This window comes from Xyrauchen texanus, chromosome 9 (genome assembly GCF_025860055.1).
Source record: "Xyrauchen texanus isolate HMW12.3.18 chromosome 9, RBS_HiC_50CHRs, whole genome shotgun sequence".
In the NCBI taxonomy this organism is placed as follows: domain Eukaryota; kingdom Metazoa; phylum Chordata; class Actinopteri; order Cypriniformes; family Catostomidae; genus Xyrauchen; species Xyrauchen texanus.
Window position 1 is genome coordinate 33,641,339 of NC_068284.1, and position 11,565 is coordinate 33,652,903.

Consider the following 11,565-nt stretch of genomic DNA (forward strand, 5'->3'; position numbering starts at 1 on the left):
ATATGTCACCAAGGTATGCGGTTTTGATCCAGAACACATCAGTCAGCTGCTCCAACAGTGTGTTTTGATTTTGCAGAAATTCCAGGATTTTATCCTGCAGTTCTAGAAAGCGCACAAGCACTTTGCCACGCGAAAGCCAGCGCACCTCCTTGTGTAGCAGTAGAGTTTGGTGCACTTCATCCTCACACAGTTGTGCAAATAATCTCTGGTTGGTAGGGCGAGCTTTAAAGTTTACGACATTTACAACTGTTGCCAGTGTGTCACCAAGGTCTCTGGACAGTTTTTTTACTGGCGAGTGCCTGGCGATGTCATACAGTGGAAAATTACACAGTCTGGAGCTTTTTCCATCAAACGGCTGTTAAATCCCTTATTTCTACCCATCATCGCGGCAGCTCCATCCGTGCAGCAAGCGACGATATTTGTGTAGGGTAGATTGTACGATGTGAGGTATGAATCAACAGCCGTAAAAATAACCTGAACTGTAGTTGTTGTGGGTAAATTGGTAGACATAAGTATGTCCCGTTTCAACTCATCTCCGTCCACATACTGTACATATACGATAAGCACAGACTCTCTCGCTACTGTGGTCGTTTCATCCATCTGTATAGCAAATTGGACTTCTCTAAGCTTTTTGTGCAACTGTTTTTTGCAGTTTTCTGCCATTTTATCAATTCTGTCTTTAACTCTTTCCCCGCCAAACACGGAATTTTCCGGGTTTTATGAAAAAATGCTTCCCCGCCAAACACTGAATTTTCCGGGTATCCGTGTTTTAGGTGGTATACGGTAAGGAAGACCCGCACGCATGTTTTGAAAGAGTACGCAACTCTATGATCAAAGAAACAGACTGCGATCGTCTCAAATGTGAAGTGGAACACCAAACTAATACTAAAGCACTTGTTTGATAAAAATGCCTTTTTCTCAGCTTTTTGTCCGAAATGTTGTTTTTGACAAAACCTACCTCTGTCCAAGTGGCAATAAAAAAAGAACAAATGAAGATAAAATAAAATCGTTTTTTTTTTTGCCTAAAAGCAGAGGCTCAGATATTTATTTTGATATATAGCATCTTCATATATTCATGGAAGAAAATATTCTGCGGGCCATTAAAGTTTAGCGAAAATCGTCAAAAACCCTGGCGGTGGCTGGCAACTTTTTTTTAAAACGCTGGCGGGGAAAGAGTTAACAGTGTTGTTAGAAAGTGGGACAGATTTAACCTTTTCAGCTGCTTGCGGGCCACATAGTCCCTCCACTATTTTAATGCAGGCGGGTTTGATTAACTCCTCTCCAATATTATGCGGCTTTTTTGCCTTGGCAATCAACAGCAAACACTCAAAGGAAACTTTAGTGGCCTTCTGTAAATCACTACCTGCTCTTTCGAATACTTTTCTGATGTCTGTCGATCTTTTTGACAGAGCCATCTCTTTTTTTCTCTCTAAGAATTCCTTATCTTTGCCGATTGTCTCTGGGTGCTTCGTTTCCTGGTGTCTTTTCATCTTGCTTGGTTTCATGCTGTCGTTTGCCAGTTTTTCACCACAAAAGACACATTCTGGCCGAGACTTGTCTTGGCCTTCAATAAAACCAAAATTTATGTAGGTTTTGTCATAGTGTCTTAACTTTTTCTTCGCCTCTGATGAAGAATCACCGCATTTACTATGACAACAAGCACATTGGGCAAGTGACGGTGTGCGCGCAAAATTTAAATAATTATTTTATATAAGAGATAATTTTTGACTGCCTTATCTTGGCATTGTAAGCATATGATTTTTTTAAAACTTTGAAAAAATATTTTTATATAAAATTATTAGTGGAACATTTATTCACCTCAAAGCATATCCGCTCCCGCTCCCGCTCCCCCCATGTGAACTCTGGCGCCCCCCTGAGGGGGCGCGGACCCCAGGTTGGGAACCAATGCTCTAGACTATATAGACTTGGCCTTAAAGATACACCCACATACTGGCGTTGCCAATCGGAAGATGGAGACATGGCCCACGTTTTTTTGTGGTGAACTGAGATTCAGGAATTTTGGTCGAATGTACAGTGTTTCGTGTTAGGTTTTTGGATTCTGTTTTGCCCGAGACTCTGTGTTTTGGGTGATGGGGCTGTCATCAACAGATGTATAAATACTAGGGCTGGGTATCGAGTTTGATACATTTTAGGCACCGACCGAACTGCCTCTAAACAATCAAGTATCTAAAAATATCTTGTCGTTCGGTACCAAATATCGATACCTAAGGAGTTAATCTCGTCAATGTCAGTGATAAACATGTAGCATCAAGGAAAACCACTAGTAACAGAAAATGGTTTGAGTTCCAGGGCTGAGAAAGAATGTTATCAGTAATATTGCTAAACTTGTTCTACATTACAGAGAAATACTAAAACGTAATAATGAGCCTTTAAAAATGTTTTTACAAGTGCATACACGAAGCAAGCCGCAGTGACGCCGGTAAAGTGGTAACGATCCTGAATGTGCAGTCTCGTGTAACACGTGCATCTAAGGATCTCACTCTTTATTTCTGCCTTCCAATTTATTTATTTTATGAGTGCTGCAAATGACCTCAGACATCTCAGTTCAGGAGGTGCTTAAAGTTCAGTTCACTTTATTTCCACAGAGCAGTTTATTGTGAACGCAACTCTGCAGCCTGTAAAATAATACAAACTATATAAAATAATACAAACACATGTTCACCTCGAACCATGATTTATATTTCAGTGATTATTATCATAATTATACTTATTATTTTACATTTCTAATTGTTTTTATGTCTTCATTTGTGTAAGTAATTTTCCACCTGCATGTTTAGAGGGATTCTTGCTGACGGTAAAAGGAAATGTGGTTACGTGTGTGTATATATATATATATATACACAGGTCCTTCTCAAAAAATTAGCATATTGTGATAAAGGTCATTATTTTCCATAATGTAATGATAAAAATTAAACTTTCATATATTTTAGATTCATTGCACACCAACTGAAATATTTCAGGTCTTTTATTGTTTTAATACTGATGATTGGCATACAGCTCATGAAAACCCAAAATTCCTATCTCAAAAAATTAGCATATTTCATCCGACCAATAAAAGAAGTGTTTTTAATACAAAAAAGTCAACCTTCAAATAATTATGTTCAGTTATGCACTCAATACTTGGTCGGGAATCCTTTTGCAGAAATGACTGCTTCAATGCGCCGTGGCATGGAGGCAATCAGCCTGTGGCACTGCTGAGGTGTTATGGAGGCCCAGGATGCTTCGATAGCTGCCTTAAGCTCATCCAGAGTGTTGGGTCTTATGCCTCTCAACTTTCTCTTCACAATATCCCACAGATTCTCTATGGGGTTCAGGTCAGGAGAGTTGGCAGGCCAATTGAGCACAGTAATACCATGGTCAGTAAACCATTTACCAGTAGTTTTGGCACTGTGAGCAGGTGCCAGGTCGTGCTGAAAAATGAAATCTTCATCTCCATAAAGCTTTTCAGCAGATGGAAGCATGAAGTGCTCACAATCTCCTGATAGCTAGCTGCATTGACCCTGCCCTTGATAAAACACAGTGGACCAACACCAGCAGCTGACATGGCACCCCAGACCATCACTGACTGTGGGTACTTGACACTGGACTTCAGGCATTTTGGCATTTCCTTCTCCCCAGTCTTCCTCCAGACTCTGGCACCTTGATTTCCAATGACATGCAAAATTTGCTTTCATCCGAAAAAGTACTTTGGACCACTGAGCAACAGTCCAGTGCTGCTTCTCTGTAGCCCAGGTCAGGCGCTTCTGCCGCTGTTTCTGGTTCAAAAGTGGCTTGACCTGGGGAATGCGGCACCTGTAGCCCATTTCCTGCACACGCCGGCTCTGGATGTTTCTACTCCAGACTCAGTCCACTGCTTCCGCGAGGTCCCCAAGGTCTGAATCGGTCCTTCTCCACAATCTTCCTCAGGGTCCGGTCACCTCTTCTCATTGTGCAGCGTTTTTGCCACACTTTTTCCTTCCCACAGACTTCCCACTGAGGTGCCTTGATAAAGCATTCTGGGAACAGCCTATTTGTTCAGAAATTTCTTTCTGTGTCTTACCCTCTTGCTTGAGGGTGTCAATGATGGCCTTCTGGACAGCAGTCAGGTCGGCAGTCTTACCCATGATTGCGTGATTTGAGTAATGAAACAGGCTGGGAGTTTTTAAAAGCCTCAGGAATCTTTTGCAGGTGTTTAGAGTTAATTAGTTGATTCAGATGATTAGGTTAATAGCTCGTTTAGAGACCCTTTTCATGATATGCTAATTCTTTGAGATAGGAATTTTGGGTTTTCATGAGCTGTATGCCAAAATCATCAGTATTAAAACAATAAAAGACCTGAAATATTTCAGTTGGTGTGCAATGAATCTAAAATATATGAAAGTTTAATTTTTATCATTACATTATGGAAAATAATGACCTTTATCACAATATGCTAATTTTTTGAGAAGGACCTGTATATATATATTATTTTATTACTTTATTATTTATTAATTAGATTTTTCGTTTCATTGGGAGTGCAGTTTGAAATTAAAAATGTATTTGATTTATGTTTTCCATTTTTTAAATTAATTTTTTAATTTTCAATGCAAAATCAATAAAACAAGAATATTCACTAATCCCTCAGCCCGGAGGTTTCCGATGTAATTGGATATATATCATGAAGGAGGTAACAAAACAAATTTATTCACACACGATATATCTTCCTTGATAACAAAATACCCAAAGGGTAGAGAATGCACAGATGAAGCTTCTTTGCCAGAGAGATGTTCACAACTGTTGTAAACTGTTTTCAAAAAGTTGAACAACACATTTTAAATGCACTTTCCAGTTTCATTTGAACTTTTAGTTCAAATAAATAAAAAATTAATTTCAAAAGTTTGAAATCAAGGTGTCTTGCTTTATTGTGTAAGCTTAACCATAACCATGTTTAGCCCTAATAAATCCATAATAAATTGGGTCCTAACCAGTGCGATGATAGGCAGGCAGATTGTTTTCAGGGGTTGGAAGTCGGCTGGAGGGCCCTCAATTCGTGAGTGGTGTGAGGAGATGGGGAGGGTGGCAGACTTTGAAGAGGTCACTTGTAGAAGGATGGGGATATGGGATTAATTTAATAGGAAATGTTGTAGGTTTTGGGGGGACTCTGAGTGGGACTGCGGAGAGAGAGGTGTAGTTTTAAAATTTTAGGATTTATGTATATGTATGCATGTATGTATATATACATATCTCTCTGTGTGTGTGTGTGTGTGTGTGTGTGTGTGTGTGTGTGTGTGTACTTATGTAAGACCACTGGGATGTTCGTTTGGGGTCGGGGTTCTTGAATGGGGAGGGGTAGTAGTGAGAGTTAAATGTTGATTCATTGTATTCTATATACGTTTTGTTTGTCTTTGTCTCTATGCTAATCTTAAAAAAAATAAAAAAATAAAATGTATCTTGATTCAGGCTTTGTTTAAAGTATTGTGAGACTAACTAAATTGTGAATTCAGTATTGTGAACTGAAACGAGTCGTGAGATGAGCTAATCTTTACACCCATAGTGTTCATGATATACTGATTTATGATATAGGGAGCCGATTTAAAAAAAAAAATAATTATAAAAAAAAAAAATTAAAAAAAAAAAGAGTTGCCAAATGACAGAAACCCCTAACAAAGCTGCACAAAATATATTCATATTTTGTATATACTGCAAGCCATTATTTTCTGCAAAATCCACACAATAGCAATATCCAAAAGAGGCTTTGAAAGAGGTTTAATATCTTCATAATCCATTATAGATCAAGAATGCAATTTCTGCTGTGATTTTAAAAAAAACTGTATGAGGTCTATGCAACATACACAGACCAAAGCTGTGTGAAAATGAAATTCATCTTACAGTATTTCTGAATGCTTTATAATGTTCTGTGGTTTTACAACTTGTTAAATGCTTGCAGTAGTAGTAGACCCCAAACCACAAGCCCTTCACCACAAGCACCAAGCAAGGGCTTACTCTATCACTAGATAGTAATGCATTTTAAATCTCTGCCTTTGGCCAAATACTCCATCCAATACTATCCCACTATAGTCACAGTGACCCAAACAAGGATTTCCTCAAAGTGCTAATAGCATGGACTACCCTTCCAATCTACATTAATCACCTCTAGGGATTGTGCCCTTCAACTCCCCAAACAGATAAAGTAGCATTAGAAAAGGAGCTGCTCTGTTATTGAAAGTTGATGAGTGTATATATATATTTGGAGTGTCAATTAATGGCATTATTAGAGCTGAATTTTTACATGAATTTTTAAAACTCATGTATTTGCACATGCAAAACTCACCACTGCAATGCCATTTACTTTACACTCCCTGAGCACTTTATTAAAAACACTATGTTCCTAATAAAGTTCCAGACATGGTCTTCTGCTGTTGCAGCCCATCTGCATCAAGGTTTGACATGTTGTGTATTCTGAGATGTCATTCTGCTCACTACAATTGTACCGAGTGGTTATCTGAGTCACTGTAGCTTTTCCGTCAGCTCAAACCAGTCTTGCCATTCTCCATTGACCTCTCTCATGAACAAGGTGTTTCCATCCAAAGAACTCCTGCTCACTGGATGTTTTTTGTATTTGGCTCCATTCTGAGTAAATTCTAGAGACTGTTGTGCGTGAAAATCCCAGAAGATCAGCAGTAACATAAATACTCAAACCAGCCCGTCTGACCCCAACAATCATACCACAGTATGGCTAGGAAATAAAACTATATTGATATATATCACGATAAAGAAAATCCATGATAAGCGTTTGAGGAATTTTCGCATGTCGCTAAAACACAAGCAGTTCGGCTTTCTCAGGCTGCGTTTCCACTGGAGAGGATGAAATCCGCTCATAGGCACTCACAGCGCTAGGAGAGAGCTTGCTCCGCACCACTGCCAATCCTACTATCCACCTTGCGAACATGATGCTCGGCTTTCAAAGGAATGAATTGAAAACGCTCTCAGCTTCGCTCACAACATGCCAGTGGTAACGTAGGGTCAGACTGGATGAACTTGCTAATGCTAGCTGCTTTGCTAACGATTAGTTACGTCGGACACCGGATTGATTCCATCCGCACCGCAAGACTTCATGACAACGGTTGCGCCCTCTCATCGTCTCTAGTGAAGAGCCCGACAGAACAACAGTGATGTGGACAACAGCTCTGATCTTTCTTCGCTGTAATCTTGAATATTGTTCTCTGGCACAAAACACGCATCATTTCTACCCTGTCCCGCTCCGCACGCATTGCCTCTTTTCCCTGTATGTGTGTAGACATGAAGCACCGCATGAGTTAGCGTGGTTTCAAAGCACCTTTTAGACCATAACGTTTTTCCCTTCTAAATTTATCTTTATTAATCAGCATGTTAAGAGCCTTTAATAATAAACAAATCGATTTCGGTTCTAATTTTGTGAAAATTAATTAGATGTCTGGAATGGATAAGGAAAGACTAAAATGACTTGTTGGTAGACTAGTCTCTCACTTTAATGAAAATATACCAATGTTTTTTATATTTTTGCCAGTTTATTCGTCCACAAAGTGAAAATCACAAGTCCAATCACTTGATTTTTTTTTTAAATCCTTAACCCCAAGTTTGAGCAATAGTATTCGTGAAGCTTTGCTTAGCAGACACCACTAATAACAAGAGAGTAATTTATTTTCTTTTTAAAGAGGACCATGTCTCCAGACACACATGAAACCATACTACTCATTTAAAGAACAGTTACATGATGTGCCCCATGTGTTGCATAATTATGTGAGCTCAGGGCTTTGCATCACCATGCAAAATTCTTCCATATGCTCAAACTCTACTCATCAGAACTGCAAATTTAACGGATTTGCAGTTTTACAACCAAACGTTGCAGTCAGGCTTGTCTGATTGGCCACTCCAGCTGATTCTGTCAGGTAAAAACACACAAACATCCACACACACACACACACACACACACACACACACACACACACGCACACACACACGCACACACACACGCACACACAGGGCTATTGCGTCATATACTCGAACATGGTTGAAGCTTTGAAACAGAAACTTGGATTACTTAACAACAGCTAATCACCTGACTTATTGCTTCTAGCATGGTTTGCGTGTACTGTGCCTCTTGCTAAAAGAACCCAGTGAATGTACTGCCAATGTTCACAACACATTCTTACACACACACACATACAGCCCTGACAACTTTCCACACACTTCTCAAAACATCTCAGGACTCTATGGTAATGTAAATATTATTACCTTAATACACCAGTGAAAATGGGGTAAGTGATTTCAAATGTTTTTTGATGACAAGGAGAAAATTTAAATGAGTGGGATTCGTCATAGGGCATAACTACATTCTAAGTGATTGTTTTGCTAATAAATAAACTTTTAAACAAAGTTTTTAAAAAACTTTGTATAAATATTTATATTTTTAAATATATATGTTTAAAAGGATATACACTCAAATGAGATTAGTCATATCAGTCTTAGAGAAAACAAAATGCATTATTCAACATGGTGCTTGGCGCACATTCATAAGCACTGGCATGCACTTTTGCTCTTATGTGATTCTGCACATACACTGCTGGGTGTGAGCGCAACATAACAAAAAATTACAAAGTGCACCAAACTAAAGTAAACAGAAATAAAAAAGTACTTAAGAATACATACTTCTCTGGCAGTACTTTTGGTTCCAGCAGCGCTCGTTGTAGGCCTCATTGATGGTGGTAAATTGGCAGGTACTTTTGCCCTGAAACGTGCCTGGGCATACATCTCCACACTCTCGACTGTTCTTATTGGCCATGATGTAGTTGTCCTCATCAGAGTCAAGGATCTTGGACCAATCGAGGGTGGAGAGGTAGCAGAGTTCAGGGTTTTTTTCCACACGTACAGCTCCACGCGTGATGTTCATCAGGCTGTGAAGGCCGATCTCCTTCAGCTGCAGCATCTCGAACAGTACAAGGGCGTAGTTGAAGAAGAGATTATTGCCTCGCACCACAGTGAGGTTGGGAAAAAGGTCGCTGAGGCTCTCCATGCCATAGACGCGGAACAGGAGGAGGTAGTCCGTCACTACCGTCAGCTTGGGGAAACTCACGCCTCGGAAGTCCTCTGCTTTAGTCGTGAACATGAGCAGGATCTTTAAGTGGCCTTCGATCACGGTGCAGTTCTCCAATGCACGCAGGTTGGTCACGTTATTTCTGATATCTTTACTTGAGCAAACTGGAAAGACAAAAAAAGAAAAGAAAAAAAAACAACATTTTAATTGCTTCAATGAAAATCTTAAGGAGAGATTATGGGAAACATATGACCTTCAACTTTAACGATATATGTCTTTATACAATTACAACGATTAACAAACCTGAAAATGCAAAAATGTGTTCTATGGTCCGATTTTCTCTCTTTGAGCTGATGTATTCTATGTAACATGACATGGTTAATGAAGATAATAAAAACTCTTCCTGCAGCTTTTAACATTCCAGTCATGGTTTACTAGTGCATGAGCTGCACAACTAGAGAGATGCTTCTTATGTCTGGTCTGACTTTTGCTTATTATCACAAAGTGGGAAACCAGAACCCATCCAACAAAGGTGACAAGAGAAGGGGAATATCTTTGTCTAGGTAAAAGGCAATTCCTTTGAAGATGTGGATTCATTCCTCTCACTGCTTTCTTTAAACACTGAAGGGGGAATTTACTAAGAATTCATTGTGCCTAGGAAAAGCGACGGTTATTTGCACACAATATATGTGATGGTTTAGCGTAGGGCTGGGCGATAGGACGATGTAATCATATATTAATGATATCTTACAAATATGCCTATGCTGATTGTGACACTCATTGACAGACGATGATCAATAATATCAGGAAATGGCAAAACCATGGATCTGGGATGTCAGCAAATATATTAAACAGTAGCCCAGGTTGTTAAATTTGCACCCACCACCCGCCAAATGCGACTATGCTGAATCCAGTTTGCAAGCTCCTTGTCCAAATTTGTGTATTTCATGTGCGGTTATTTTTGCTCATCTGTAAGACGTCTCGGAGTGACACAACACAAGAAATGCTGAAACACACTTTATTCTATTTTTAAGAACAGACAAAAGCCATCAATGCCCGTGCCTGATGTGCTGTTTGTTCAGAGGCGTACAGCAAGAGCCTGTCTCGTGGAACATGCACATAGAAAGAGTTATCAGTCTTTTTTCTTTGTTTCATTAGCCTGAAAACCGTTTGCAAGAATAGTTACATCAATGAGAATGCTGCAAATGATCTCCAACAATCTCAGGAGGTTCACGAAGTTTAGTACACTTCATATCTACAAGATTAGCATACATTGTGAACGCAACTCTGCATGTTCAGTAATATATATATTTGTATTAAAGAAACCAAGACGAAAGTGATTAAATCTTGACGTAATACAAGACACGTTCACCTTGAACCTAAAATTGAGTTCCATTTTAATTACTTTAGGCAGCATTAACTGTAATACCAAAACACAATACAAACACAAATTCGATAAGAACACACATTTGGCAGCATTATTTTGTGAACACAAGGGAACTTATTTGGCTTATTTACTATGATTATTATTGTCTTTACATTTATAATTGTCTTTAGTTCTTAATCTGTAGGCAATACGTGTGTGATGGCAAATGGAGCTGTTGGGAGTCTGTAAATGTTTAAATAAGGTGGTTAAATACATATATTTTCATTTTGTTATTTTACTGCTTTTTTCATTTAGTTTAAAGTGCAATTTGAATTTAGAAATGTCTTTTGTTTGTTTGTGTTTCAATAAATAAATTACATTTTAAAGCAAAATCAATAAAGCAAAACAATTCACGACCCTCGGCAAGGGGGGTTGACAATGTTATTGTATATCGCAATATTTTTAAGGTGATTATCGCTAAAATAATGTTTACATATCGCCCAACCCCATTTTGAAGTGGAGGATGCAGCAGAACATTGTGATCTGACATACTCAGCATCACTCCACCACTGTGATCCAGACACCTAAATTATCCCTATAACATCCCAACAGTGCACTTGACTACATAGTGCATCTAGATATATGCCATCTTATAATGCTCTTCTCAATCATTTGATCATTATTTGATGAATTATTGCTGCCATGATCAAAATGAAAATGTGGGGTAAGGGCATCCATTAAGCCCATGTACCCTTTAAGCCTACTTGTCTGTTTGTCACTTGAGTGTTATTTTCATTTCAAGCCAATCACTTGAGCCTAAATGTAGTTTAGGACTGCTTTTGTGCAAGCATTTTACTAGAGACCACACAAGAAATGGAAGAAAAACTTAATGAGAAAGAGACGTTGTAAAATAATTTTTTTAGTCATAAAGTTTGCATCACCATTACATAAAACAAGCTTCTAATTAAAATCAAAACAAGCTTATATTATATCCTGTGTTTTTTTTAAAATAATATATTTAAACAAGCAATGCGTAAAAAAAAAAGAAAAAAAGAATAGAATGAAAGTATTTAAGCTCACGCAAAGCGAAGAAAATGCTAATGAAGTAGACTGATGCAGTTAACATACTGTAGATATAATATAATAT

General features: G+C 38.5%; 2 protein-coding genes across 2 annotated transcripts in view; one reads left to right on the top strand and one right to left on the bottom strand.

The window, feature by feature from the left end:
• LOC127649717 (hippocampus abundant transcript 1 protein-like) overlaps positions 1 to 106 on the top strand; it is an 11,642-nt gene extending 11,536 nt beyond the window's left edge. The window contains exon 4 of the mRNA XM_052134949.1: positions 77 to 106. Within this exon, the coding sequence (XP_051990909.1) occupies positions 77 to 106 (30 nt within the window). The remainder of the gene's footprint in view (positions 1 to 76) is intronic.
• Positions 107 to 7,271: 7,165 nt separating this feature from the next.
• Positions 7,272 to 9,428, bottom strand: LOC127649718 (insulin receptor-like). The gene is made up of 2 exons (XM_052134950.1): positions 9,356 to 9,428; positions 7,272 to 9,216 (listed from the first exon to the last, which is right to left on the bottom strand). Exons 1-2 carry the CDS (start codon positions 9,426 to 9,428, stop codon positions 8,654 to 8,656), a joined length of 636 nt encoding a protein of 211 aa, XP_051990910.1. The 3' UTR covers positions 7,272 to 8,653.
• Between the last annotated feature and the right edge of the window lie 2,137 nt (positions 9,429 to 11,565).

Bases quoted from the DNA above. Each gene is read 5' to 3' on its own strand.
- LOC127649718 (XM_052134950.1), bottom strand. From the start codon at position 9,428: ATGTCATGTTACATAGAATACATCAGCTCAAAGAGAGAAAATCGGACC. The intron at 9,217-9,355 runs GTTTGTTAATCG...TTGTCTTTCCAG, and splicing joins ACACATTTTTGCATTTTCAG to TTTGCTCAAGTAAAGATATC.